The sequence below is a fragment of the Anser cygnoides genome, chromosome 3, assembly GCF_040182565.1.
Source record: "Anser cygnoides isolate HZ-2024a breed goose chromosome 3, Taihu_goose_T2T_genome, whole genome shotgun sequence".
Lineage (NCBI taxonomy): Eukaryota > Metazoa > Chordata > Aves > Anseriformes > Anatidae > Anser > Anser cygnoides.
The window spans coordinates 33,805,756-33,833,569 of record NC_089875.1 but is presented as its reverse complement, the minus strand read 5'-3'; the positions used below and the strand labels follow the sequence as shown (position 1 = coordinate 33,833,569).

The window sequence follows — 27,814 nt, the reverse complement described above, 5'->3', positions numbered from 1 at the left end:
AGCTACAGGCTGGGAGATGAGTGGTTGGAAAGCTGCCTGGCAGAGAAGGACCTGGGAGTATTGGTTGATAGTCGGCTGAATATGAGCCAGCAGTGTGCCCAGGTGGCCAAGAAGGCCAACAGCATCCTGGCCTGCATAAGAAGCAGTGTGGCCAGCAGGTCTAGGGAGGTGATTGTCCCCCTGTACTTGGCTCTGGTGAGGCCGCACCTCGAGTACTGTGTTCAGTTTTGGGCCCCTTGCTACAGGAAGGACATGGACGTGCTCGAGCGAGTCCAGAGAAGGGCGACCAAGCTGGTGAGGGGTCTGGAGAACAAGTCTTACGAGGAGCGGCTGAGGGAGCTGGGGTTGTTCAGCCTGGAGAAGAGGAGGCTCAGGGGAGACCTCATCGCTCTCTACAGTTACCTGAAAGGAGGCTGTAGCGAGGTGGGGGTTGGTCTGTTCTCCTACGTGCCTGGTGACAGGATGAGGGGGAATGGGCGAAAGTTGCGACAGGGGAGTTTAAGGTTGGATATTAGGAAGTACTTCTTTACCGAAAGGGTTATTAAGCATTGGAACGGGCTGCCCAGGGAAGTGGTGGAGTCACCATCCCTGGAGGTCTTTAAAAGACGTTTGGATGTAGCCCTTAGTGATACCGTTTAGTGTAGGACTTGTTAGTGTTAGGTCAGAGGTTGGACTGGGTGATCTCCGAGGCCTCCTCCACCCTAGGTGATCCCGCGATGCTGTGAAGGAAGCACCCGAGGCCTGCGGGCGGTGAGGGGCTGCGAACAGCCGGAGCGCCCCCTGGCGACGCGGATCTCCCCCTGACAGGGCCGGCTCCGCCCCGGCCCCTCACAGCCCCCACAGGCGGCCGAGCCCCCTCAGCAGCGCGGGACCCACCCGCCCCCAACGGCCGCCCCCCGCCCTTCTGGAAGCCTCTGGAAGAGCCGCCGCACCCCCTCTCCCCTCGCCGTGCTCCTCCGCCGCCGCCCGCGGGAAGTAGTCCCTCGCCCCCCTCCCGGCCCGCCGCCGTTAAACGAGCACCGGGGAGGGGGGGGGCGGGCCACCGGCGGGACTGCCGCGCCGAGCCGGGTGAGAGCGGGGAGAGGAGGGCACCGCAGCGTCTGATGAGCCGTGAGGAGGGAGTGAGGGGTCGGGAGGCCGTGGCAAGGCTCCGCTGAGCGGCGGCGGGAAGCAGCGCCGGCCGTGGCCGTTTTAAGGCGGAGGGAGCCGCCGGCTGGGGCGGGGCGGCACCGAGCCTATAAAAGGGCGGCGGGGGGGCGGGGGCGGCTCCTTGCGGCGGACGATCGCGGCCGGCACGGTGAGGAGCGGGGCTGGGCCTTCCCTTCCCTTCCCTTCCCTTCCCTTCCCTTCCCTTCCCTTCCCTTCCCTTCCCTTCCCACCCCTAGCGCCCTGCGCTCCCCCCGCAGATGCCCGAGATGCGCGGCGAGGAGGAGGAGGCGGAGACGTTCGCCTTCCAGGCGGAGATCGCCCAGCTCATGTCGCTCATCATCAACACGTTCTACTCCAACAAGGAGATCTTCCTGCGGGAGCTCATCTCCAACGCCTCCGACGTGAGCAGCCCCTCGTCTGCTGGGGGCGTGGGGGAGGCTGGGGGGGGCCCTCTGGGGAGACCTGGGTGGCTTGCGAGGCTTGCGGCGGTGAGGGGAGGTGGGTGTTGGGCAGCGAGGCAGCAGGAAGCATCGCCTCCTCCCCTAGGCGCTGGACAAGATCCGCTACGAGAGCCTGACCGACCCCTCAAAGCTCGACAGCGGTAAGGACCTCAAGATCGACATCGTCCCCAGCCCCCGGGACCGCACGCTCACCCTGGTGGACACGGGCATCGGGATGACGAAAGCTGATCTCATCAACAACCTGGGCACCATCGCCAAATCCGGTACCAAGGCCTTCATGGAAGCCCTGCAGGTGGGTTATTTAGGGGTGTCCGGGATCCCAAAGGCCTGGGCGCAGTCTGGCATTGTTGTATAACCCCAGCCCTGCTGGCTTTCCGGCCGTGGGAGCTGCTGGCCTCCTGGAATGTGTTTTCCCACCTCTACAGTAGCAGGGAGGTGCTGAGGGTAGGGCTGGCTGCCTGCTGGCACTCGCTCCTTAATGTGTGCATACTGATGCAGTTCTTTGTTGGTTGAATCAGTTGCTCACCTTTTCTGTGTCCTTTCTACTCCATTAGTGTTTCTCCACCTCTACAGGCTGGTGCAGACATCTCCATGATTGGGCAGTTTGGTGTGGGTTTCTACTCTGCATACCTGGTGGCTGAGAAGGTTGTTGTCATTACCAAGCACAATGACGATGAGCAGTATGCTTGGGAGTCTTCAGCTGGGGGCTCCTTCACTGTCCGGACTGACCATGGTACGTGTCGGACAAAGCCAAGTGCATCTCTCTGCTAGGCATGACCCTTTCCTTGGTTCTCCATAGAGCTGGGCTGTCCTGTTAATCACTCTTGTTAATTTTGAGATATCAAGCAGCGGTTAGGCTCAAGGAGTTAGTCCCTGTTGTACTCTGCCCTTTAAAACAGTGCTCTGAGGCAAAAATCTTTGTCCTCTAACGCTACAGGTGAGCCCATCGGACGAGGCACCAAAGTGATCCTATATCTGAAGGAGGACCAGACAGAGTACTTGGAGGAGAGGCGAGTCAAAGAGGTGGTGAAGAAGCACTCTCAGTTCATCGGCTACCCCATCACGCTTTATGTATGTAAGAGAAGAACTGGGGGGACCCCGGGAAAGCTGGAGGAAGGAGTGAGGGGGGTTGAGAGGAGGAAGCAGCCAGAAAAGAGCAGCTTCCAGCTTGTATTGCTAGAGGTAAGATGAGGCTGGGGGCTCATTTTATTGGAGGTGAAACATTCAGCCACGCTGAATTGGTGCAGCTGGAGCTCATCCAGACCAGCCACAGAGAGAGGAGGGTTTATTGGCCTGCTATTCTCTTGACCAGTTCTTGGTTACATGGATACTGGAAGCTGAGTGCTGCTTTAGTGATGAGCTTTGTTTCCAGGTGTTGCATATGTTGGACCTTGCGTTACGCCCAGGAGAATACCTGTTTGTCTCATGGAGCAGGATTCCTAATAACGTGTGCTTGGTGCTAGACCTGGGCTCATGGTCTGATTTTCTTGTCCCTTCCTCCACAGCTGGAGAAGGAGCGTGAGAAAGAGATCAGTGATGATGAGGCAGAGGAAGAAAAAGGTGAGAAGGAAGAAGAGGATTCCAAGGATGAGGAGAAACCCAAAATTGAGGATGTGGGCTCTGATGATGAGGAGGAGGGAGACAAAAGCAAGAAGAAAAAGACCAAGAAGATTAAGGAGAAATACATTGACCAGGAGGAGCTGAACAAGACCAAGCCTATTTGGACCCGCAACCCTGACGACATCACCCAGGAGGAGTATGGCGAGTTCTACAAAAGCCTCACCAATGACTGGGAGGACCACCTGGCTGTCAAGGTGGGTCCTGGGCCACGCAGAGACAGGGGGCCCCTTCCCGGTGTGCACAAAAAGCCATCACTTGCGTTGTGCTTTGGTACAGAGCTGAGGGCTCCTGGGCCTCTTAGTGGTGCCCCAGCCTGCCCTGAGTCCTGCGGAGGCAGAGGGGTGGGCAGTGCCCCCCTAGAAGCAGGGCAGGGGAGTGGTGGGCCGTGGGGAAGTACGGCTTCTCTCTCCAGGGCAGCAGTGGGGCTGAAGAGGGAAATGCCAGCTGTTGGCACGCCGCAGTCCCTGCTGTGCCCCTCTGCTGTTCCCAGCGCTGAGGAGCGGCAGTTCAGCCTTGCCCTGTGCGGGTCCCAGGGGAAGGTGTTGAAGGGGGAGCACTGAGGCAGCTGTTTTTTTGTTCCTGGCCCCGCAGCACTTCTCCGTGGAAGGGCAGCTGGAGTTCCGGGCCCTGCTCTTCATCCCGCGCCGTGCCCCTTTTGACCTCTTTGAGAACAAGAAGAAGAAGAACAACATTAAGCTGTACGTGAGGCGTGTCTTCATCATGGACAGCTGCGATGAGCTCATCCCTGAGTACCTGAGTAAGAGCCCCCTTGCCTCAGCCTCCCAGCCTGGGCTGGGCCCCCTGCACCCTGTGGCACTGCTCCCAGTACAGGGCAGCTGGCTGAGGCACCAGCTGGTGTGGGGGCGCAGCAGCCACTGTCTTAGCACTTCTGGGGTGAAGCTGAGAGATCTTAACCTGACTTTTTTGCCTCCTTTACTCAGACTTCATCCGGGGTGTTGTGGACTCGGAGGACCTACCTCTGAACATCTCCCGCGAGATGCTCCAGCAGAGCAAGATCCTCAAGGTGATCCGCAAAAACATCGTGAAGAAATGCTTGGAGCTCTTCTCGGAGCTGGCAGAGGACAAAGAGAACTACAAGAAATTTTACGAGGCCTTTTCCAAGAATCTGAAGGTGAGAGCTAGGCAGCCTGCCCCTGAAGGAGGGAGGGCCCTGTGACCTGTCTGCCGCAGGAAGAAGGTTGTTCCAGTACCACGTCTTCTCTGCGTGGGGTGTTGGGGTAGAGGGGGGCGTCTCTAAAGTGCCCCGGAGAGCCTCTTTGTGTGCCTGGCCCCTTCAGCTGCCCTCAGCCTAGGACTGATAGGGTTAGGAGATGGTTGTGTCTCGGGGGGTGGCCCAGGTGTGTGCAAGTGCCATCCTGGGGACCACGTGGATCTTTTCTCTGCCCCCAGCTGGGCATCCACGAGGACTCGACCAACCGAAAGCGCCTTTCGGAGCTGCTGCGCTACCACACGTCCCAGTCAGGCGAGGAGGTGACTTCCCTTTCGGAATACGTGTCGCGCATGAAGGAGACCCAGAAGAGCATCTACTACATCACAGGTGAGCCGGGTCTCTGTACAGCGGTGCGGCAGGTCACCTGCCCGCTAGCCCAAACTGGAAGCAAATTCTTCCAGGCAAGTCCTGCTGCCGGTTTTTACGCTGGGGGCTGTGAGAGCGGTGCTGTTTGTCACGCTGTTGCCAGCTCCTACATCTCGGTGACACCTCACTTCTAAACCCACAACCACAGGGGAGAGCAAGGAGCAGGTTGCCAACTCGGCCTTTGTGGAGCGCGTGCGGAAGCGTGGCTTTGAGGTGGTGTACATGACGGAGCCCATCGACGAGTACTGCGTGCAGCAGCTCAAGGAGTTCGACGGGAAGACGCTCGTATCGGTCACCAAGGAGGGGCTGGAGCTGCCTGAGGATGAGGAGGAGAAAAAGAAGATGGAGGAGAGCAAGGCCAAGTTTGAGACCCTCTGCAAACTCATGAAGGAGATCCTGGACAAGAAGGTGGAGAAGGTGAGAGGGGCGAGGGGCGAGGAGCTCAGCCCAGGGCTGTGTTGTCTCCTGGGCCGCTCCGTGCTGCAGACGAGGGGCCCAGCTCAATGCCCGCCTCTGATCTCCCTCATCTCCTGCAGAGGAGCCGCTAGAGGAGACTGGAGGGCCCAGCATGCACTGCACCATCTTGCTCTAAGCAGCCAGGCTGCAGGCGAGGGGCACTGACCCAAATACGTGCATTGATGGGAGAGGGTAAGTGCGGGAAACGCGTAGTGGGTGCTGAAGGTGCTGGCTGAGCTGTCCAGACTGTTGCGTGCAGCGATCCTGGAGCTGCTCCGGAGGATCCCTGCTTGCTTCGGGTTGTCCCCAGGTGAACCTGGGGCAGTGACGTGGGTTGTTGTTTGTTGTGGCTGGGCGCAGGCTGGGGCGCGTGGGGACCTTGCTCTGCTAACCTTTGGCCGCCTTGTCAGGTAACCGTCTCCAACCGCTTGGTCTCCTCGCCCTGCTGCATCGTCACCAGCACCTACGGCTGGACAGCCAACATGGAGCGCATCATGAAGGCTCAGGCGCTGCGGGACAACTCTACCATGGGCTACATGATGGCCAAGAAGCACCTGGAGATCAACCCCGACCACCCGATCGTGGAAACCCTCCGTCAGAAGGCTGACGCTGACAAGAACGACAAAGCTGTCAAGGACCTGGTGGTGCTGCTCTTTGAGACCGCTCTGCTGTCCTCTGGCTTCTCCTTGGAAGATCCTCAGACCCACTCCAACCGCATCTACAGGATGATCAAACTGGGGCTGGGTAGGTGACCTTTGCAGCTCCTCGGGCCTGGAGAAGGCCTTGGACCAGGCCAGCTGGTCAGGCATGAGCTTATTGCGGGTCTCCTCACAACGGGGTTTTCTTTACCTGCTGCGAAACTGCCTGCCCCCGTCACCGTGATCCACCTCTCCCTTCCCTCTCCTCTCCTCAGGTATTGATGAAGACGAGGCGACCGCAGAGGAGCCCGGTGCAGCTCCCCCCGATGAAATCCCCGCTCTGGAGGGAGGTGAAGACACATCCCGCATGGAGGAGGTGGACTAAAGTAGGGGGAAACCTCTCGTGTCTCCCGCCAGGCCTCCGCCCCACCTCGCCTCTGTTGAGAAGGGGGGCTGGTCCCGCCAGCTGCTGCTGACCCCTTGGTGGTGTCTTTGGATTTGCTTTTATTTGGGGGGTGGGAAGGGAGACACGGTTCCCTGCTTGTCAGTAGTGAGTGATTCAGGCAGCTCTAGGCGTGCCTGTTCCTGTGTCTTTCTGCTCGTGTTAAGCCACTGATGGGGAATGGAGCTGCGGGTGGGGTCAGGCTTCTTCCCCCTCCCCGTGGGACCCCACGGCACCGCTGGGCATCGAACGCTCCCCTTGCCCGGTCGGGTGGGGAGAGCCCTTCTGAGCTGCTGCCTCCCCAGCCTCCCGGAGCAGGATGCCTTTTGGTTGGCTTGGTTATTTTTCATGTGTTTTTTCCTGATGTTTTGTTCTACTGGAATTAAAGTACCAAATGGACTTGGTTTACACGGAGGGGTCCCTTGTGTTCGGTGTCGGTGGCCGAGCCCTGCGGGGCGTGTTGTGCAGGTAGGTGACACGGGGCCCTGCTGCACGGGGGACATCCCCAGCTGGGCAGCAGCTCAGCCAGAGCCCCGCGGCCCCGGAACAAACGTTTTCAAGCTGTGCCCGCCAGCTGGGCACGCTGTGCCAGGATGTGAGCGCACACTGCTGCGGGCTGGTCTAATCTGAGCGGCTCTGTGGGCTGAGCAGTGGCAGGAGCCGTCCGCCTGTCCCCTGCAGCGCAGGGCTGCGGCGGGAGTGACTGCTCGCGACTACTTGGCTGCCTGCGCGCAGCTCTGGTGTCAAAGGGTTTTTGCTCGGGGCTCAGCTCCACCTTTCCTCCCACCTCTGCCCTGCTGCTTCTGGGCTTGGCATCTTGCTGCTCACTTTCTTCTTCCAGCGTCCCGGGTGACCGAGAGGCCTGGGGCAGCACCTCCGGTTCATCTGCCCTTTGCACTATAGTCATGCCCCAGGTGTGGGATTGTCACCCTCTGCCACGCCAGCTTCTGGGTTTGGCATCTTGCTGCTCACTTTCTTCTTCCAGCGTCCCGGGTGACCGAGAGGCCTGGGGCAGCACCTCCGGTTCATCTGCCCTGTGCACTATAGTCATGCCCCAGGTGTGGGATTGTCACCCTCTGCCACGCCAGCTTCTGGGTTTGGCCGGGGACAGGGACACCGAGTGACGCTGGCTGCTTCCCAGCAGCCGCAGGCACAAGATGGAGTGGGTTCTAGCCGGCCTCCATCTTGAACAGTTCCTCCAATTTGTTTTAAATGAGAAAAGGGTCCCGTTCCCAGCATGGCACAGAGAAACTTCTGTTTAAAACCAAAATACCTGCTCTATTTTAGGCTGGCAGCACACTGGGAGGGTGACAAACATTTGGGGGGGAATTTGTAGCAAATAAGTGGAGGCAAAGGGAAGGGTGACGGAAGGGAGCTTAGATAAAACTCCTGGAGAGCCAAGTGCTAGGAAGCCAGGGCTGTGCTTAGCACCAGGTCTGTTACCCTTACAGGCTGCTCCTGTGCCTCATCTCTGTGTCTCCTGCCTCTCCCAGTTTCTCTGGGTGTTAGGCCAAGGTCCTGTTGCTCACCAGGACCAGACAGCATCAGCTTGGAGCCAAGGCTTTTCACAAGGCATGCAGTGGGCGGGTGGATGGGATGTGTGGAGCTGGTGTTGGTACAAGTGTACCCCGTAAAGCCTGTTCCCTGTTACTCCCGTAAGCAGAGACGATACTCCCTGACAGCGCTGCCCAGCTGTGTGTGCAGGGATCTTGCTCTGAGGTGCCTTGTAGCTGTGGGTGCAGCTCCGGCTGACCTCTGTTTGGAAAGGAAACCCAGAAAGCTTTGTCCCAGAGAGACTAGGGAGGGGGTTGGGGAGGCTCGTTCCCCTCCTTCCAGGTACAGAGAGAAGAAGAAAATAAAGAACATTTACCCCTAGGGTACTATATGCAGCATATCTTTAATTTAATAAAATAGAGAAAAAAGTTGCCTTTCAAAAGTACCAAAACCTGCTGGCTTGTCAGTCAGGTCGCGTGGGGGAGGACAGGGTCAGCCAGTAAAAGCCGGGCTCCTGGGGAAGAGCGGTGGGAGCGGCCCCCCTGCCCCTTCCCCTGCTGCTGGTGCCCGCGTGCTCCATCCCCTGCGGAGCGGGGACAAGGCACCGCAGCGGGCTCTGCCCTATCCCACAGGCCTCCAGGCACTGGGGGGCTCTGGCAAGACCCCCAAGAAAGTTGGGGTCAATGTCTCCAGTTGGCAGGGGAAAAAAAATAAAAATGAAGAGGGTGGTCGTTGTGCTTCTCTGAATGGCAACTACACAGCCCAGAAACCGCTGCGCCAGCCTGGCGGTGACGCTGGGGTTCTGGGCGCTGCGGCCTTTGGCCTGTAACAGCAGCGGCTGTAACCGAAAAGTAACCTACAGCAACTCAGCGAGCCCTGGGAGCTGCGCCAGCCAGCCTCCGTCTGCATAAACGTCAGCCCGGACTGGGAGGCGCGAGGAAAAGTGACTTGGAGCTGGGGCGAGGGACTGACGAACCCAAACGGAGGCCCTGGCTTCGGCTCCAGCTCTCCCGGAGCAGATCCCAGGCCTGGGGTAGGACAGGCTGCCTCATGGCCGTGCCTGTCCCACCTGGAGCACCTCCTGGGAAGGGGGGCTGGAGGGGCGGGGAGCGTCTGTCCTACTGCTCCCAGCCCTAGCACAGGCTCAGCTCGGTGCTTCCCTCGTTGTAGAGACGTTTCAAAGACAGAGCTAGTGTTTTTCTTCCTCCTGCTGAGCTCTGTAGTAGCGACAGAAACGGAGACGTGTCAGCCAGAGGCAAGATAGGGCCGGAAAAAAAGAGCTCCCTTGTTCAATCAGTGACCTTGGAGGGAAGCCACGAGGCGCAGGCGGGGCAGGGGCACCAGCAGTTCCACACTGGCTTTCCCCCGGGGGTGAGCCTGTGCCTCGGCTGGAAGCCTCTGACCCGTTAAGGCAAAGAGAAAGGTTTGGAGCTGTGGCAGCCTGGGCTCGCTGCAGCCCCTTCCCCAGGAAAAGCAGTTGGAAAAGCGAGTCACTGGTCCAGCCTACCCGTACCCCACCCTGCTCCTCGGCGGGGTCCGAGAAATCAAGCGAGTGCCCCCCGGCAGAGGCAGGACAGCAGGCACAGCTTGGAGGCCGCGGCCCCCCCCGGCTCCCTAGACCTTCTGCACGGGGGTCTCGCCGGGTGGCAGCTTCTTGCTGCGCTTCTTCATGCGGCTGCGGGCGTAGACGCGGAGGAAGAGCGCCACGAAGACGACGGCTACGCCCAGCCCGCCCACGACGGTGACGGTGTGCCCGTAGATGAGGCAGGAGAGGAGGATGGCGAAGGCCTGGCGGAGCGTCATGATGATGGTGAAGACGGCCGCGCCGAACTGGTTGATGGTGTAGAAGATGAAGAGCTGGCCGCAGGCGGAGCACACCGACAGCAGCACGGCGTGGGCCGTGAACTCCGAGTGGCGAGCCATGAAGCGCAGCGACTCCAGCAGGGCGCCCTGCTCCAGCAGCGAGCCCACCGTGAAGAGGCAGGAGAAGACGTTGACGCCGAACATCATCTGCACGGGGGACATCTTGTAGGTGAAGAGGGCGTCCTGCCAGTTGGAGGTGAAGCTGTCGAAGATGATGTAGCCGGCCAGGAGCACTACGCCCGAGAAAGTGGTGACGGTGGAGGCATGCCGGTTGGGAGCGCTGGAGAGCAGGAACATGCTGACCCCCACGGAGATGAGGGCAGCCGTCAGGTACTCCCAGTACTCGTAACTCTTGCGGGACACCAGTTTACCCATCATCATCACTGGGATCACCTTGGAGGCCTTGGCCAGCACTTGGGTGGGGAAGCTGATGTACTTGAGGGCCTCGTACTGGCACCAGCTGCTGAGGATGTTGGAGAGGGAGGCGAAGGAGTACTTGTACATGGGAGCCCCGTGGCGCGGCTGCTTGGTCAGGGCGCAGTACAGCCCGGCCACCGTGAAGGCCAGGATGCGGTTCATGAACACGAGGAACTGGGAGTCCTTGAACTTCTCGCCGGGGTCCGTTTCGGTGGCACCGTACGTCCTCGTCATCACGCGCTCCTGGAGGACGCCCCACGTGAGGTAGGAGGCCTGCGAAGCGGGAGGAGCACAGGGAGTCAGGGCCCTGCTGGCAGCTGCAGGCAGCCACGGGAAGGAAGGACAGAGCCCAGGAGATCCTCGCCTGCCCCTTCCTTGCTTCAGCCTCTGCGTGGCAGCGCCTCCCCGCGATGCTGGAGACGGGGCCGCCCTGCCTCACCCACCTGCGGGAGCCCGCTGTTTCTCGTGGTTACAGCTGGGAACATCCAGTCCCAAACTAAACCAGCCCTGCTCCGTTTTCAGCCTCTTCAAGGGAAGAGAAGCCCAGAAAGCGACACCCCAGCGCGCAACGAGCGGTTGTTTTGAGCTGCCTGCTGAACCAGACGGGCAGGATCAGGGACCGTTACCGACGCACAGCCGTGGGTTCGGTGCCAGCTCCCTGCAGTAGGGCCTGGCAGTTCTCCCGGTGGCCTCTGCATCGGTTTTCCCTTCCAACTCCCCAGGCCCATCCAAATCAAATCTGGTTTCAAACCCAGCAGATGAGATTTTCCTCCGGGGATGATCACTGTGCTGGCTGCCACCTCCGCTGTTTATGCAGCCCTGGTGCCACAGTACCAAGCCCCTCACAAAAGGAGCACAGACATCCCTCATCACCCAGCCCCTCCTGAGAAACCGAGGTACAGAGACGTGAAATAACGTGGGTGTCCTCGCAGCAAGGCTGCGTGGGCTGGGATAGTAGGCCAGGATGTGGGTGTCTTCTGCTGGCTGCGGGTTTTGTATCACAGAAATTATTTTTAGTCCTCACAGACCCAAAAAGCGGCCCTTCCTAATGATGCTTAGGCTGGAGATGAGACCTGAGGAAACTAAAATTAAAAATTCCTCTTTTTCTGTAGCCGAAGGGCAGCAGTACGCAGCAGCCCCAGAAGGTGACCCAGAGGAGAGCCTGGGAATTAAGTGGGCTCAAACTACCGGCCGCTCTGATGAGGGCCAGAACAAAAGCAGCCCTAATAATCCTGCTGACACTGAGTTTTCCCTATTCATGGCGGCAGCGGGCTGTGATCAGACAGATGAGCTGTCCCAACTCAGATATCTGACGCCAGCTGAACAGACGTCCACAGCTCAGAGGTGACACAGCAGCCCTGGAGGAGAGGCTGTGTCCCAGCCTCCAGCCCTGCCATCAAGGACAGCGCTGCCTCCTTGGCCTTCAAGGGGCTGGTGGCACAAACCCGGAGTCCAGCTCCCCCTCCCGGAGCAGGATGGCCATACAAACACGCAGGGCCCCTACCTGCAGACCAGCAGCACAGAAGAGCAGCTTCAGGACCTGTCGGGCTGTAGAGGACTCCGCGGGCTCTGCTCGGGGCGGCAGGGAGCCATCGTCCGGGTGTACAGACTTCACCTCGGAGCCGAACACGCATGACTTGATGACAGGGAAGCAAATGCCTCGGCCTGGAGGGGGTGAGAAGAGAATTAACCACAACAGCTGGAGAGGCGTAGCCTCCCTCCTTGCTAACCTCCGCCACTGCTAGCCAGGTCGCTGGGATACGTGCACTGCGAGATGGAGACTGGGGCCTTTAGCAGGCTGGGAGCCAGCTCCTGCCCTGCACAAAGTCGTGCCTAGCCTAGCAGAGCGAGGAGATGGAGACCGGTTCTTGTACTATTTATGCAGCCCTGGAATAAATTTGTTTTGGGGTAGCTCCTAGACTTCTCTAGGACTCAAGTCCGTGCCCAGCCCAGGCCTGCTCCGACAAAGCAGGTGAGGGACCCACCTGCCAGCCCTGACTGGGGGTGGCAGAGTAGGTGTGGAGAGCTCCCGGGGAGGCAGGATGTGGAAGGGAAGCTGCTGCCCTTACCTGTCTCCAGGTAGTTCCTTCTCTTGAAGTACTGGATGAGGAGGAATCCTGGCACCACAATACTCGCGTAGCCAGCAGCATTAACGAAGAAACGGAAGAGCCAGAAGTCCCCCCACGCGTCCTGCAGGGCAGGGGGGAACGCTTCACCAGCAGCCATGGTGGGGAGAGCAGCCAGCACGAGGGGAACACAAAATCTGTGGGGATGAAGAGGCAGACGGTGGGCTACCAGCGTGCAGCCAGCACCCAGATCCCACCCCAGAGACGGCAGCAAAGATGACAGCGTGTTGAGCAGGAAAGGCCCTTTGGAGGTTGTTAGCAGCTGTTAGCTGTGTTTGCTCTGGCTCGGGAACACTCAGACTGGGAAGCATGGGCTTCCAGGATCGGAGAGGATGTTTGAACACTGCTGTAAAGGGCTGGTTTTGACAACGCCCTTGTTCCATACGCAAGGAGCACCTCGCGCTTCACCTTCTCAGGTTAAACTTTAGCGCAGCTAAATGCAGTTTGCTTTCCTGGGTGGAAAAAAGAAAAGGTCATTGAGTGGAAAGAGCAACTCCTACCTGGCAGCTCACGTTTCAAGCCTGTGAACAGAGCAGCCTTCCTCTCAGGAAGAAAACGGTTCAGAGCTTCCCCTCGGGCTGCGCCAGGTGAGCTGGGAGGGCGCGAGGCTGCCAGGCTCCCCCACCTCCCCGCAGGGGCAGCAGGCAGCCCTGGGGCTGAGCGTGCCAAGGCACTCCCTGCACCTCAGAGGAAATTACCAGGGCTTACCCGCTTGGCAAGGCGCAGCCAGGGAGCGAGGCTGGGAAGGAACCTCCCCATCAGCTGGCTGCTTGGGATTTCACCAGTACTATCCGAGAAGGCACCTGATATTGTGCAGCTTTAGTCCTCTGTGGTCAGCCAGGCAGCTTTAAAACAGCTGTAGGGCTCCCCAGAGGAGCTCGTCTCTCCGCTGTCCCCTCCATCGCACAGCCAAACCAGGGCTACTCAGGGGCCACCCAAATGTGATCTCTGGTAGCCCCACCGTGAATCTCTGAGACTTGGACTTACAAACTTAGGGTTGGAAAGGCAAGAAAGTCCCCAGCCACCTCACGAACAACAAGCCCTCCCTCCCCGCTGCCCTCCTGTCCCTTTGGGAAAGGCCTCGGGGGCTTTTCTTATCCTCAGTTGCTGTGGCCAGGGCTCTGGAGTCGAACAACCTGACCGAAGCCGGGGCGTGCTTCACCCTGAAATCTCCCTTCTCTGACTTACAGGACCCAGAAATTCCCAACCTGGGGAGAAGTGCAAGCAGCCGGGGGTGGGTTTCCCTGCCTGCTTCCTACTCCTCCCCTCTCCTCCTGTTAGGAAGGGCAGCTGGACACCTCTGCCCGTCCTCTCCTCCCTCAGAGCCGTGCGGCAGGGGCACCGCGGGCTGTCGGGGAGCACTCAGTGCACCCGGGGCCGGGGCTGCCCGCGTGCTGCCAGGTTTCCCTGCGGGAAGCGAGGCAATCCCGGCGGCTCGCAGCAGCCAGGCAGCGCGGGTGGGGAGGCCGTTTCCCGTTGCAGAAGCCAGCTGTAGATGTGGGGTCGGTTGCTACACTCGCAGGCCACGTCTCCCTTCCACTTGATGGAGACGGGAAGCCGGCCGGCCCCGTTCGGCGCGGCCACGGTGCCGCCACCCCTCCGTCCCCCCGAGCGCCGCCGCGGGAGGAGAACCCACACCGCTCTCCCAGCGGCGGCGGCGGAGGGGAGGACGGAGGGACAATGGCTCTCTGTGCCTGCGCCCACCTCCCAGGCCCCGGGAGCTGCTTCAGGGCCGAGGGAACAGGGCCGCCAGTGTTACAGGTGGAAGCGGGGGGGGGGGGGGGCAGCTGAAAGGCGCCTCAGTGCGGGGCGTGCGGGCAGCCACGGTGACGGGCTGGCTCCAGCTCCTGCGGGCAGCCGGGCAGCCACGACGACGGGCTGGGCTCCTGCTCCTCGCCGCAGCCCCCGGAGCCACGCAGGGCCCCGTGCTCCCGACCCGGCCGCTCCGCGATGCTCCGCGATGCTCCGCTCGCCTGCGGCCGGAGGGCTGCCGGACCCCGCGGCAGCACCGCGGAGCGCTGCGGGCACACGAGCGGCACAGGCGGCCCCGCGCCGGCGCCTCGTTCCTCCCCCCCCCCCCCGGCCCCCGGCGCCTCTCCCCCAGCCCCGGCCCCCCGCGGCCCCCCGGCCCGGCCCCGCTGCCCACCTGCGGCCCGCTCCGGCCCGGCCCCGCTCCCGGCCGGCTCCCCTCGGCCCGCTCCCGGAGGCGGCGGCGGCGGCGATCCCCCTGCCGGCCGCCCCACAGTGCCCCCTGCCGCCGCGGAGGGGCCGGGCACCGCTGGGGGAAGGGACGTGGAGGCCCCGGGCTGGCAGCCAGGCCCCGCGGCCCCGGCCGGGGTTGGCCCCACGGCCCCACACCCCACACCCCACACCCCACAGCCCCACAGCCCCGGCACCACGCAACCCCATAACCCCCCCCCCCCCTCACAGTAAGCACGGAGAGGCAGGGCTGGCCGTAGCCCCCAAGAGGCCGCCCAGAAATATTTTGCGACACTCATTTAAAAAAAAAAAAACACTTTTATTAAAAAAAAAAGTGCAGATGGCTTGATTCTGCCTTTTTCCTAACCCCCCCCCCCCCCCCCCAAGCTGGTGTCCCCTGGGGCACCTGGTGCTGGCCGGAGCCGCTGGCACAACACGGCTTGTGTTCGGCAAGGCTGAGGCCCTGCTGGAAGGCGGAGATTTGAAATAAAACAAAAGCGAACCCAAGCGATCTACCCCAGGGCTGCTGAAGAGCCCTGGGAAGCTTCAGGGAGGGCTGGGGGGAGCAGGCGCTGCTTTTCCTGGCAGCGTTGGTTCCCTCGCGCCTGTCCTTCCAAGAAGGGATGAGGAAGGTGAGCGGCTCGGGGGCATCTCGGTCCCGGGATTGCGCCACGCAGGACTTGCCCCAGACAATGGGAGCTGCTCCCAGGCTGCAAGCGGGGGATTTCCCCGGCCGAGGTGGGGTCAGGCACGCTCGTGCCTCTGTTCCCACAGCACCTTTGGTGCTGGTTCCCTAGGGCGTCGCACGTTCCTCGCATCGGAGAGGGGGCAGGGAAGGGAGGTGAGCAACAGGAGGGATGTGGAAATAACCCCGCCATCTCCTCGGCCTGGGAGAACGCAAAACCCAGGGAAGACCTATGGCCTGTGGCTTTTAAACAACCTCCTGTGCCGGGAGGCGGGTCGGGATCTTTCATACTCGTTGCAGAAGAGGAACCGCGGTGCGGTAAGGCAGCGGGATGTCAGGCGTGGTAGCAGAAGCAAGGATCCGTCACCCACTCTTCTGGCACCTCCCGTGCCCTGCGTCTTCAGCCCCGCTGCCAGGTGCTTGGTGGGACAGTGGGGGAACAGAGCACTGGGCTGGGACCCCCAGGCTCAGCCTTGAACCCGAGACAGGCTCTGCAAGCGGGGATCCCCCCTCCTCCCTGCTCCCCTCTGCGCCCCGGCTCCCCCTCACCTTGGAGCCAGGCGGGGAGCGGGGTGGGTTGGATCACACAAGACCTCGAGCGCCCGCAGTCAGAACAAACGTTTATTAGAGCGAGTGGTAACTGCTCACCCCACACTTGTTCTGCTGGTGTTTGGGGGTGCCAGATGATGCTCCGTCCCCTGTGCAGTGTGATAAAGGAGTCCTCTCCTGCTCCGTCCCGGGGCAAGCTGGAGCCCGCAGACCCCTGCAATTCAGACCCGTGGCAGGGAGGGGAAATTCAGTCCTGCTGGGCTGCAGCACAGACCCTGCTGGGCACGAAGCCTAGAAAAAAAAAAGCCTTCCCTGTGTGTAGTGCTCGTGGTGCCACCTCCCGCCGTTCAGGAAGGCAGCCTGAGGCCAACAAAACTTCTCTCCTGGGAGGGTAAAACGTCTCCCAGCATGGCTCCGCGCCCACTGCACTGCGGGCAGGCGAGGTCCCGGCGGGCATCAGGGCAACAGCGCGGGGCGAGGAGGCTGCCCGCCGGGCCAAGGAGTCCAGCCGCTCATTCAGAGCACACGACGGGCTTCCCCGAGATCTTCAGGTCGTCGAAGGGCAGCAAGGCGAGGAGCTACAGAGACCAGAAGTATGAGGTGTAAGCATCCAGGCCGTGCCTCCACCGGTCCGCCCGGCCCCCCGCCTCCCAAGGGAAGTGCCACCCCACTACAGGCTCGCAGCACTCCCCGCACTCACGTCGTCGTTGCCGTCAGCCAGGTCCTGGGCCGTCTCGTTCTCCATGTTCCTCAGCAGGGTGTCAGCCCCGGAGTGCGAGAGGATGGCGGCGATGGCGGTGTCCCTGCGGCCCACGGCCAGGTGCAGCGGGGTGCAGCCGTTGTACATCTGGGCGTCCACGTAGGCCCCGTTGTGCAGCAGGAACTGGACGGCTCTGCGGTTGTGGCACTCCACCGCCAGGTGCAGCGGGGTCTTCCCGCTCGTGCCCTCCTGCAGACAACAAGCACGTGGGTGTGGGGTCCCTGTGGCACCCATGGGCCACGGTCCTTCCTCTCCACCCCATCCAAGCAGAGCGCTTCCCAGCCACGCAGCACCCCTGCCCCAAAGCCGGGGGACGTCCACGCGGCGGCCCATCCTCACCTGAACGTCGATGTTGGCACCGCTCTGCAGCAGCAGGGACATCATCTGGATGTTCCCCTTCAAGGTGCTGATGTGCAGACAGGCCAAGCCTGGGGCGGGGAGACAGGAGAGAGCCACCCTCAGCACGCCGCGCTGCCGGATTCGCGCGTACGCAGCAGAGCCTCCGAGGCAGACCCATCATCCGCTAGGTCTCACCTTGCCAGTTCTGGAGCTGCAGGTCCTGGTGGTGCTCGGGGGGCTCGGCCGTGCCTTGGGGCAGGGCCGTGCCCTGCAGCAGCTGCTGGGCGCAGTAGAGGCGCTGCTGCTCGCAGGCCAGGTGCAGCGGGGTGTTGCCGTTGCGGTCCTGCAGCCCCGGGTTGACTCCCTTGTGCATCAGCGCCTCGACCACACTGGGCTGCTCCAGGTACACGGCCAGGTGCAGCGGGGTCTAGCGAGGAGGGGGGGGCAAGAATTAGGAGGCTGAGTGGGCATCCCTTCACCCTCGGTGCTGGGAGCTGCCAATCCTCCCTCCCCGGGGGTTGCCTTCCTCCTCCCCAAAAAGGGACTGCTCACACGGGACCTTCACTGTGCTCTGCAGCGTGTGGGTGAGCAACCCCCAGGGAAAGGGCAGGTGGATTGGGTGCCTACACGCGGTGGCACCTGCCCTCCTCTTCCGCCCATCACACCCACGTACCTGGAAAAGGTCATTCTGGATCTCCAGCACCTCTCTGGGCAGCTGAGCAATGCAGCAGAGAGCCACGTCGGGGACGCAGTGGATAATGGCCAGGTGAACCAACCTGCAGAGGGGACAGAGGTGGGAAAAAAAAAAAAGAAAAATCGGTCCCAAGTGACATGCTCAGCGGAACAGATCCCCCAGCGCTACAAAGCGAACTGAGCTCCCCACCTTCCCCAGCCACCTGCCCTTCCCACCAGCTCACAGCTCCTCCATCCTGCCCTCTCCCCAGGGAAGCTCAGCCACAGAAGACAGGACCAGAAGACAGAAACGCAGCCTTATGCTCCCCGGGGTGGACCTTTGGGCTGACCCCCGGTGGATGTGACCCATCTGTCCTCTCTGAGCAGCGGCGGGTCCTCTCTCTGGCCTCATCACAAACACCGGCCTCCAGCCCTGGGAGGACGGAAGAGCCTGGCAGGCGTATCGGAGAACCTGAGGGCTGGCTTTGGCCACTGGGCGGGAGGTTTGGACCCGGGCGGCTGCCAGGGGAATTCCAGTTCCCCGCTGCTGGCTACGCAGGACGACACTTCTGCTTTCCCCTGCACCAAGGCGGTCAGCAAAAGCCGGGCAGGAGCCCGACAGCGATCCAAGTCCACCTGTGCGGCACGGTCCCCGTGCCAGCCTCTCCGCCAGCCCACGCTGATTTCCTCTTCTCTCTTCCACATCCTTCCCCTTCGGCAACGCCGTAGCAGGGCTGGCGCCGAGCAGAGGGACACCAGAGCTCCCCGCAGAGCTCGGTGGCCAGCGGAGAGCCCCAGTCCCCGGCACCCACGGCTGTTTGACGCCCTGGCAGCCTGGGCTGCCCCAACCCAAGGGCAGATTTCATTCCCATCCCACTCGTCCCTTCCCCTTCCTGCCGTGATGCTCGTGCGGGTTTCGCGACGGTCCTCGCTGTCCACGCGCAGTCAGAACAGAAGTGAGAGCAGCAGCAGCGAGCCCGGAGGGAGTTTCCAGCCCGGCAGCGCTAACCTGCTGTGCCCCAGCCCCTCCTGCACAGGGGTCTGGGCCCCTGGAGGGTGTGGGGTAAAGGTACAGGACAGCTCTTGAAGGCAGGAGGGAGGTGGAAGGGCGCGGAGCCCGAGCAGCCCAGCAAAACCACCTCCTCCACGGGCCAAGCCGGTGCCTGGCACCCCGGGCGCCCTCAGGCGAGCCCCATTTTTGGTGGCGAAACAAGCAAGTTCCTCTTCGCCCCGCTGCCTGGGGAGAGGCTGCGCCCGAAGGGCCGCGTCCCCGGGGAAGCCCCGGGTCTCGACGCAGCAGGGAATTCCCCGTGGGAAGCAGAGGACACCCACGTTTTGCCTCCAGGAGGCCGCCGGGTGCACCCCCCCCACACCAATGCGCAGGGGGAGGGCAGGGGGCTGGTGGGATCCATGCCAGGACCAGCTGCAGGTGCTCCCCCTGCCCTCGGCAGGCTCCCACGGCTCCGAGCCCTGGCAATCAGGGCAGGGAGATGCCCTGATGGGTTTGCACCTGCACCGAAGTGGCCTTTGCCCGCTGCCGGGGACAGCCCCTGCCTCTCCAAGCCCACTCCCGGGCGCCACGTGCGAGGGGACGGCAGGATGTGCCGCTCTCAGGTACGGAGCGCTCAGCCCGGGGACTTTCCGAAGCAATTCAGGTTGAACTTTAAACCTCTGCTGCTTTCACTTTCCAGAGCCAAACTTGGCTCCCGGGGGAGAGAGCTGTGCCCAGAGGCGGCGTGCCGGGGGGGGGGGGCACCCGCCGCCCACCCAGGAATCCCCCGCGCCCCACGCCACCGCGTCCCCACGTGGGGACAGGTGGGGCGGCCGCACGGGGGAGGTGGAAACCCCAGCCCTGCACCAGCGGCATCTCCCTCGCCCCGGGACGGGTGGCTTTGCAGCTCCACGTGAGCCCAGCGTGGAAGCTGACACCTGGCGAGTCGGGACATCTTTGCTGCAGGGGGGCTGGAGGCTGCACCACCAGCGACCCTTCCCGCAGCTCCGGCTTTCACCTCGACGCTGGGACGTGCCCGCTTCAAAGGGCTGCCATTTATTTTATTTTATTTTTTCACCCCGTCTTCCTTCTCCACCCAGGCACAGCCTCCTCCCGTGCTTTCATTTCTGCATTCGTTCCCCTCTTTCCTCATTGCCAGGCCTCAACTTCCCGAAATGGCTGCAGGGGCAGTGAGCTGCTGGGGGGAATCGCGCAGCGGCCACCAGGGCGGGATGAGCCCTCCAGGAGCACGTGTGCAAGCACCCTTGGCCACGGAGAGCCGTGCGAACCAGGATTCGGGATTGTCTCCTGCTAACCCCAGGAAACCTACGACGCCCATGACAAGTGCCCACGTGCTGCCAGGCACCCTCCTCGTCCAGCCTCAGCCCCTGCCCTGGCCAGAAGCTGCCCTCCACCCCACCGTGCTCCGCACTTGGACCGCCGCACGCCTCTCCTCTGCCTCCCACTGCTTCCCTCGCCATGCTCCTGCCTGCAGCCACGCGGGTGGGTGGCCAGCGGGGGCTTTTGGAGAGGCCAACGCAGAGTTTTGGAAAGGGCAGCGAGCAAAGAGAGGAGCTGTGGGCAGGGGGAAGGTTGCCAGCCTACGCACACAGGCTGCTGGGCTCCTTCTCAGCTTCTCCACGTGCTGAGCAGCTCCGTCCTGGCATGAGGGGACTCTGAATCGCACAGATCCCATGGACACAGGGCATCAGCACGAGGCGACCTACCCATCGTCAGACAGGGAATGATCCTGGAGCAGGGGGTCAGGGCCGCCCCTGGGGCTGTCCCCGGGTCGAGCACCCAGCACCACCATGTCCCCGGAGGTCCCCATTTAGGTGCACCCATTTCCACCCTGCTGTCCGTCTCCCAGGCTTCTGGGCCCAGGCAGCTGGTAGGGAAGGTGTCCGTGGCACCCTGGGGACACCTGCACGCGGAGGCGAGGGGGACAGGGTAACGGTGACACCCTGCTCCGACACAAGCAGACGTAATCAAGTCCCATCGGTTCTCCGGATAACCTTCTCCATCCCCTCAGAAAAGGGGCTGACCGTGCAGATCCCCCCATCCACGGGGCAAAACAACTCGACCTCAGAGCAGCCTCTCCCTTCGCCATCTCACCCCGAAGGTATCTAGAACAAGGGACAAAGCATTCGGCGGGACAATTTGCTGTAACAGATCTTTCTCCCTCCCTCTCCAGGTAAGCTCCTTGTCCCCAGCGGGACCAGTTTGCTCCCAGCTCCTCCCGTTGTCTGAGCAGAGGAGTAGGAAGCCACGCGGGCGATTTGCACAAGAGGAGCTCGTTACCAGGAGGAAATGGCATCAGCAGCAACACAGAGGAGCGCGAGCGGGGAGGAAAACAGCGGGGGAATTCCAACGCTTGCCCCGCTCCCCTGCTCCAGCCCTTTAACCTGCGCTGCTAACCGCTTCCTCAGACACCAGCAGGAACCCCTGCCAGAAGGCGCAGCGAAGGCAGCCCAGCTCCCTGCCTGCAGAGGCAGCGCCGCCCCGCTCCGCTGCACCCGAGCCCCAGAGGGGATGCAGGCAGCTGGGGGCTCTGGAGGCTCACCTGGTTTTTGCCCCGAGGTTGGGGACAAGGAGGAGGAGGAGGATGAGATGAAGGCGCCTCTGCTCCCAGATGCGCACCCTCTGGGTTCTGAGCTCACTAGCGACCATTCACGGCCCTGCTCACGCATCCCCGCTGCCGCCGGGTTTTCTCGAGATGAGGCACCAGCCTCGGGTCTCGGATCAACCAGGGCCCCCCTCGGCCCTGCACCTGCCCCCACGGCGGGACTTCCCGGCCCCGGGGCGTGGGGGCCATCCCACACAGCTCGCCCACAGCCACACGGCCTCACAGCTCAGACCCCACAGCCTCCGTCCTGCACGGCCACGTCCGACCTCTCTCTTACCCACCGAACACAAAAGAAACAAAACGCACCAAACCTACAAAACCCGAAGCTTTCCTCGTTGATTCAGCTGAGCTCAGGCTTTTCCCGGCGGTGGCCGAGCGAGGGCTCAGAGCCCTCCCCAGCCCAGCTGGTCTGTTACAGCCAGGCTTCTGCATCCCGGCACATGGAAATTTCCAGCCTTTGTCCTGAAGTTCCCTGCGCCTCTCCCCAGCTCCGAGGTGAGCCTGTGCAGGCGGAAAGTCTGAGGAGGCATCCTCGAGGTCAGGCTGAAGTCATCAGAACAGGGAAAAACCTCTCGCCAGCACTGCCTCAAGAGGACTTGGCTGCGTTAAGTCAAGTTTGCAAGTGTGTGACCCCTGCAGATGCCAGGAACTTTAGGGGCCGGGGGAAAATTGGTTAAAAGTGGCAAGAGGAGGCCTCATACTCGATGGCTGCCCCAGCAGGCGAGGGCTCAGCAGGGAAGACCCCCCCCGACCACAGTCACGGGGAGCCCAGAACATCACCACTTGCGGGGACCCAAATTTACTCAAGCAGCGGTCCCCCAGCCCTTGCCAACGCATCTCAGCCCACGAGTCACTGGCACGTGATTTCTTATCAGCAGACGGGGCAGCGCTTGTCGCTGGTGGAAGGAGGAAGTCGGGCTTCCTCTGCTCCCCCCTTCCACGAGATGCTGCTACCCACCGCGCACAAGCCTGACCAAAAGGGCTCCGTCCCCTTTTCCAGCAGATGCGTGCTGAGATCTGCCTGCCGGGAGCGAGCCGGGGACCCCCGAGCATCCGCCCCGCTGGCTGGCTCACCACGAGACCACCACCGCCCGGGGAACATCACTGTGGTCTTGGGTACCCGTGGCAGAAGCCCTAAGAAAGGGAAACGCTTCAGGCAGAACGTGTAAGTCCTGGAGAGAGGAAGCGCCGCCTGATTTCCTGCACTGACGTACCAATTCTGCCTCCCCCGAGCTCGCAGGGGCTGCCACGGACCCGAGCAAATGGGGAGGTCTTCCCAAGTGCGGGAACGCTACGGGCCATCCCTTCACATCCCATCCTACCCCAAAGGAGCCGTCCCACACCCACCCCTTTCCCAGGACGCCGGGCTCCTGCGTCTGCCCGGCGAGGCCAGGAAGGAGGGGTTTTCCTCGGTGACTCCTAACAAAGGTTGAGCTTGTTTGGAGGCCAGGGCACGACAACAACGCTGCCTGCTCGGAGCTCGCCATCCCTGCGGCTGGAAAGCCCCTCTCTTCGCTTCCACGCGGAGCAATCCCAGCGGGATTCAGCGCAGCAGAAAAGGAGCCGGGCTGAAAGGAAGAGGCGGATGCTCGGAGGAGAACGCCTGAGAGCACGGGAGCAGCCCTGGCTGGGCTCGCTCTCTGCCCTGCCACGCAATAAGGATGTACATCGATGCCCTAAGCACACCCCATCCGTCACCCCTGCCCCTGCCGGCCACCGCAGCCCCACCGGCCCCTCTCTAGGAGCACTGTGCACTTGCCCAATTACTACAGCCCCGACTTCCCCGCGGCAGGGGGCCGCCGGTTGCCCGGGGGCGGCGGGGAGAGGGCTTTTGAGGCTTCTGCAAAGGCTTCTTGGAAGGCGGCTGCTGGCGTAGGGGCGCCCACGCGTTTCGCTGGCCGTCACCCCCACGTCCCCCGTGTTAGCCAACTTCCTTCCCACGCAAGCAGGCCCCCTGCTAATTTTGAGTGAGAAACCCTTGGTTTTAGCCCCGTGCCTTCGCCCTGCCTCCACTGGCGCTCTCCTCCTGCGGGAAGCCATCCCGGGAAGATCCTGCTGACTCTCTAGCTGGCCTAGCGCGCTCCTCGCCTCTGCCACCCCCTCGTGTGCTTCTGCCACAAGTGCCAGGCTGAAAAACACAGCCCCTGGCACGCACGCCTCGCTGCCCACGACATCCCTGCCGTGCAGGTGGGAGGGCAGTGCCGTGGGCAGCCGATACTTTTGGCAGATCCTTCTGGGCAAACACGGTGCCCTTCTGGGTACTGCTGGGTACCAAGCCGGGGCAGCTGGGGAAACAGGAACTGCTCAGCCCAAACCCTGAACTTTCTGTGTTTTCAGAATTACAGCGTTACAGAGAAGCGTTATTGCCCAAGTCTTCTGAAGTGCAATGGTGGTACGAGTCTCACTCTCAGCCTGGGTCTGCTTTGGGGCAGACGTTGAAGCACGGCGTGCGAGGAAACGTGCAGCTGACTGAGATGAAAAGGAGTCGCCAGGTTTGCCTGGCTGGATGGAAGGGATGCAGCCCGTGGCCACCTGATCCCTTTCCTCTGGGGATCTTCCGCCACCCTGATGAGCCACCGTTCCCTAGACTTCTACAGCATTTTGCTCTCAGCCCCGGTTTGGTTTTGCATACAAAACTGACGGCAGCTCAAGGCAGTGCTGGAGCGGTGGATGCTCAGCAGTGCTAAATATAAACGCCGCCTACCTCTCCCGCAGGGTCAGGAGGAGAGCCAGGAATAGAAGAGGCAGAAGTCCACAGCCTGGCCGCCCCGACCACAAGAATACAGTTTCTTTCCAGCGCTGGGAGCAGGCTCTCTGCGCTGACCTCTCCAGCCCCGAGCTGCGCGAGCCGCACCAGCAGGCTTTTTGCTCCCTCCCTTGCCCTTTACAGATTTCCTGTTCTAAGCTGCGTCGTCGTAAAGAGAGAAAACAGAAGAGCAACTGCAGCCATTCGGAGAGCTCTTGGAGAGCCTCTCCTGCCTAGAGCAACTAAGGCGCCACCAATTCGTGTTTCCCCAGTTAATGACATGCTTGCGTTAGGTTAGGCTCTGGCCAAGCAAGTCTGACAAGCAGCGGGCTCAGCCCCTTTACAGACCCGAACAGCGTCTCCAAACAGCCGCATCCACTGACGAACGCTGCCGACGGGTGAGCCCCGGGTGCACCACAACCCCGCGGGCTGCTTTTCTGCCGCGTTATTTCCGCAGGCCTGCCTAAAATACCCATGGCTCTCCCTGCGGGCACGCTGGCCGTGGAGTTACGGCCGGGAAAGAGGGTGAAGCACCACGCAGGGGAGCTCCAGGCTGGCCCGCAGCTGGGGCAGCAGCAGCCTGCACCGTCCCTGCGCCCGCCGGGAAGCGTAGGCGGCCGCGCGCAGGCTAACCTTGCTCGCTGCCAGGCTTCCAGCCAATCCTCGGAGCAGATCCCACAGGGAGCGTTAATGAACTAATTAGCAGCCGTGCAGGCTCCCTCCTAACCAGGAAGTAAACACCCGGGCTCGCTCCCGTCTCGCCTTCAGCCTCGGAGGCAGCTGGCCCTGCTGGGCGAGGCCGGTCTCCCTGCAGCTCCAGCATCAGCCCGCTGCACCGACACGACTCTAGACGTTTGCTTCCTCGCTTGTACCAGTGCCTCTGAGTTTCTCTTCCTCCTGCACCATTACTCAGTATTAAATGCCAGCCTGGGCTCGGGGCAAGGCTCCTGAGCTGCGAGCACACTGCGTGCGCTTGCGATGAAAACCTTCCATCGAGGGGAACGCAGGACAGGAGAGAGACGTGACTAGCTGAATGCAGTTACCAGAAGCCGAAGCGAGTAACCCCGGTGCGATGCCCCTGCCCTTGAGGAGGGCACTGCAGCCGCGGGAAGCCCCCTGCCCTGAAAGGAGCCGGTCCCCTCCGTCACGGCGCTGCCGCCCCGCAGGCCACCTCCACCGGAGAGCAACCAGCTCTCGGGGTGCTCGGCTCAGCACCACCATCCATCCAGGGGCCTCGGGGTGCTGCGCACAGCCCAGCTGGTTCTGGGTCTCGCCCACCCACCGCGTTGGACGGCCAAGCTCTCCCCACGGCTCGGGGCGCTTCGCACCCCTGGCGAAGCAGCGCCGCGGGGCCGATGCGCTCCCACCCCAGCTCCCCGGCGCGGCCCCATGGCCAGCAGCGGCTGGCACCCCGTGCCGGGCCGGGCCGTGCCGGGCCGCCCTGGGCTCACTCACGTGTCGCCATCCTCCGAGACGAAGGTGAGAGCCTCCAGCTGCCTCCGGCTCAGCCCCTCGGCTGGCGGCGGCGGCTCCTCGGCCCCGCAGGCTGCCGGCAGCCGGGGCAGCGCCTCGGGGAGGGCTCCGGAGCCGTAGCTGGAGTCCAGGCGCTCCTCGGCGGGGGGCTCCTCGGCGGGGCGCTCCTCCGCGGGGGGCTCCTCGGCGGGCACCGGGGGCTCGACGCCAGCCGGGGCTTCCCGGCCGCCGGGCAGCGAGCGCAGGGACTCGATGCCGGAGTCGCACTGCCCCTCGTCGCCCTCCCAGCCCGCAGCCTCCTTGCGGCACCCGCCGCCCGCCGCCCTCGCCATGGCGCCGCGCTCAGCGCCCACCGCCCGCCCGCCCCGGGCCCCCCGGCACCGGGGGGCTCATGGCCGGAAAGCCAGCGAGCGGCGGCCGGCGCACAGGCAAAGCGCCGCGGCTCCTCCTCCTCCTCTTCCTCCTCCTCCTCCTCCTCCTCCTCCTCCCCTGCCCGCACTGACTCAGCCGCGCCCGGCCCCGCCTGCCCGGGATTCCCCCAGCGCCGGGGGTGCCCACGCGGGTGGCTCCTGGGTCCTGAGCCCCGGGGTGCTGAGCCCCGGCACCCTCCGCACCGTGGGCTGCGAGGGGGGCTGCTGCCGCCCCCCCCCCCCCCGGCCGATGGGAGCCCTGGGGGAAACGGGTGCGGGGTGTCGCTTGCTGGCAGGGCCCTGCGAGGGTTTTGGTCGCCCCTCTGTGCACGGTTCAGCTCGTTTCAGCCGCTTCGCGCTAGCCAGGTGGCCAAGGTGGCCGCTGTGTGCTGTGTTTCGGAGCTGGGGTGGCTGCAGGGGCGCTCGCAAGGGCAGGCAGTACGCAAAGACCAAGCTGAAACAGCAGCTGGACCGAGGGCCCGGGGCTGTGCCCGTCAACTGCTAACCAGGCTGCATCTCAGCGCTCTCCTCCCGAGAGCAAAACTGTCCCTGCTCCTCACGGATCTGCTTTATCCAGTTGCTTTCCACTGCCCCAGGCAACGGGCTTTCCTCAGAAGGCTATCTAGATAGCTCCGCGTGCAGGTGACACTTTGCAGTCGGTGTCACTTGGTTCCTCTCCCCCTCTGCAAGGCGCACGCCTCCCCAGCTGGACGCAGCAGCAGGGGACGGAGCCGCTCGTGCCCCACACCTGCACGGGAGCTCACCTGGGAAGAGCTCGGCGGTGGCTACGGGGCAGAGTTCGCGCCAGCCACATGCAAAGTGCCAAGGACTTCCCCTCCTGTGCTGCAGCTGCCGCTTCGGCTCTGCGTCACTGGCCGGCCAGCCCTCCAACCGCAGGCTCGCTGCCAGCAAGCTGCCCATGAAAAGTGCCTCCGAGCAGGCAGGAAGAGAGGTTTAGGGGCACGAGGACAGGGGCAGCGCAGCAGGAGGCGGGCGGAGGAAGTCTCCGTCGGCATCGATAACCTCCTGTCACAAGTTTTCCTCCCACGCTCAGGTTCTCTTTCAGTTTCGCCAGTCGTGCGTCGCGCTGCCTGGGTGCGAGATGACAAGTGCCAAGGGAAAGGAGCTTCTGCACCTCGCCAGCTCTGCCCAGCGCAGGGCATGGATCTGGGCCGTGCCTTCACGCCACCCCCTCCTGCGCCCTGACGGCGGCTGCATCTCCGTGCCCGCAGCTGTCACTCCTCATCCCGCTGCTTGCAGCTGATAACCCGCAGGGCCTCACGCGGGGCAGAATGGGGCTGGGTCTGTCTGGGGCCTGGGATGTGGACTGGGCCATGGCAGCCAACCCGAACGGCAGCACAGAAGTCGTGGAGGTAGACGATCACCCCGGTGTCTGTAAGCCATGTGCCACCAGGGCCTTACACATGTCCTGTGAGATCCAGAGTGAAGCCAAAAGGTGCCCCCTTTCTTCCCACGCACCCAGAGTTTCTGCTCTTTCAGCTTTTTGTACCCAGCTGCTACCCCAAATGCCTTTCCTGTTTTTGTTTTGTTTTGTTTTCCTAGTACCATACTACAGCTCCATCGCAAAGTTATTTCGTATAGGCATTTGCATGGATGAAATCAGTTATTTGGAGAAATCCACGTCAGTCAAATCGGCCCAAACCTGTATGGTGGTGCACAAAGAATTTGCTTTTCTGTGAGCAATTTGCTGCTTGGCTTTGCAGCAAGTGTCAGTCCACCACCCAGGCATCCGGGTCTCTCCTGTGCTCACTAAAACGTATCTCAGCCACCACGTTACTGCCATCTCGCTTTGGTTGGGCGTGCTTCTACTATCCCTTGTTTTTGGGGATTTTGAATGGTAGGTACGAAATATGAACCTCGTTGGCCAGTCTGCCTTTTAGTTTGCTGTCTGACACTCATTCAGCAAGGCTTGGGTTCATTGCGTGCTGTCCTACCAGGGAGCTGCCTGGCCGTGGTGGGTTTGGACAGAATATACGTTACACATGCGGGTAGTGGTGGAGGGACTATGGACATTTAAATATACGGAGAGGCCAAATCAGAGCGTGATTTGCTTCTGAGGATTTTAAAAATGAAGCTCTAA

At 62.4% G+C, this 27,814-nt stretch overlaps 3 protein-coding genes across 5 annotated transcripts; 1 reads left to right on the top strand and 2 right to left on the bottom strand.

Moving 5' to 3' along the window:
- The first annotated feature begins 954 nt into the window (after positions 1-954).
- HSP90AB1 (heat shock protein 90 alpha family class B member 1) lies at positions 955-6,773 on the top strand. 3 transcript variants are annotated; one of them, XM_066993843.1, is made up of 12 exons: positions 955-1,068; positions 1,407-1,550; positions 1,696-1,902; positions 2,184-2,343; positions 2,548-2,681; positions 3,116-3,424; positions 3,822-3,987; positions 4,172-4,362; positions 4,641-4,788; positions 4,976-5,244; positions 5,694-6,027; positions 6,197-6,773. In XM_066993843.1, the coding sequence occupies exons 2-12, from the start codon at positions 1,407-1,409 to the stop codon at positions 6,304-6,306; spliced, it is 2,172 nt and encodes a 723-aa protein (XP_066849944.1). In that variant the 5' UTR covers positions 955-1,068; the 3' UTR covers positions 6,307-6,773. The 3 variants fall into 3 exon arrangements, 2 of the variants coding, with proteins under 2 accessions (XP_066849944.1, XP_066849943.1); XR_010830203.1 differs by lacking the exons at positions 955-1,068; positions 6,197-6,773 and adding exons at positions 1,155-1,297; positions 5,364-5,475 and having other exon boundaries at positions 5,694-5,887; XM_066993842.1 differs by lacking the exon at positions 955-1,068 and adding an exon at positions 1,155-1,297.
- A 1,468-nt stretch (positions 6,774-8,241) lies between these two features.
- Positions 8,242-14,531, bottom strand: SLC35B2 (solute carrier family 35 member B2). The gene is made up of 4 exons (XM_066993844.1): positions 14,410-14,531; positions 12,207-12,400; positions 11,642-11,802; positions 8,242-10,410 (listed from the first exon to the last, which is right to left on the bottom strand). Exons 2-4 carry the CDS (start codon positions 12,361-12,363, stop codon positions 9,472-9,474), a joined length of 1,257 nt encoding a protein of 418 aa, XP_066849945.1. The 5' UTR covers positions 12,364-12,400; positions 14,410-14,531; the 3' UTR covers positions 8,242-9,471.
- Positions 14,532-15,750: 1,219 nt separating this feature from the next.
- On the bottom strand, positions 15,751-25,753 carry NFKBIE (NFKB inhibitor epsilon). The gene is made up of 6 exons (XM_048080140.2): positions 25,286-25,753; positions 17,469-17,571; positions 16,991-17,222; positions 16,796-16,884; positions 16,397-16,645; positions 15,751-16,274 (listed from the first exon to the last, which is right to left on the bottom strand). The coding sequence occupies exons 1-6, from the start codon at positions 25,633-25,635 to the stop codon at positions 16,209-16,211; spliced, it is 1,089 nt and encodes a 362-aa protein (XP_047936097.1). The 5' UTR covers positions 25,636-25,753; the 3' UTR covers positions 15,751-16,208.
- Between the last annotated feature and the right edge of the window lie 2,061 nt (positions 25,754-27,814).

What these genes read in the sequence shown, in the direction of transcription:
- HSP90AB1 (XM_066993843.1), top strand. Translation starts at nt 1,407, where the DNA reads ATGCCCGAGATGCGCGGCGAGGAGGAGGAGGCGGAGACGTTCGCCTTC. An exon ending in CCTTTTCCAAGAATCTGAAG is followed by an intron (nt 4,363 to 4,640) that starts GTGAGAGCTAGG and finishes CTCTGCCCCCAG; the next exon opens with CTGGGCATCCACGAGGACTC. An exon ending in GAGCATCTACTACATCACAG is followed by an intron (nt 4,789 to 4,975) that starts GTGAGCCGGGTC and finishes CCACAACCACAG; the next exon opens with GGGAGAGCAAGGAGCAGGTT.
- SLC35B2 (XM_066993844.1), bottom strand. Translation starts at nt 12,363, where the DNA reads ATGGCTGCTGGTGAAGCGTTCCCCCCTGCCCTGCAGGACGCGTGGGGG. An exon ending in AAGGAACTACCTGGAGACAG is followed by an intron (nt 11,803 to 12,206) that starts GTAAGGGCAGCA and finishes CACCCCCTCCAG; the next exon opens with GCCGAGGCATTTGCTTCCCT. An exon ending in TCTGTGCTGCTGGTCTGCAG is followed by an intron (nt 10,411 to 11,641) that starts GTAGGGGCCCTG and finishes CCCGCTTCGCAG; the next exon opens with GCCTCCTACCTCACGTGGGG.
- NFKBIE (XM_048080140.2), bottom strand. Translation starts at nt 25,635, where the DNA reads ATGGCGAGGGCGGCGGGCGGCGGGTGCCGCAAGGAGGCTGCGGGCTGG. An exon ending in TCCAGAATGACCTTTTCCAG is followed by an intron (nt 17,223 to 17,468) that starts GTACGTGGGTGT and finishes CCTCCTCGCTAG; the next exon opens with ACCCCGCTGCACCTGGCCGT. An exon ending in TGGCTGACGGCAACGACGAC is followed by an intron (nt 16,275 to 16,396) that starts GTGAGTGCGGGG and finishes TGGTCTCTGTAG; the next exon opens with CTCCTCGCCTTGCTGCCCTT.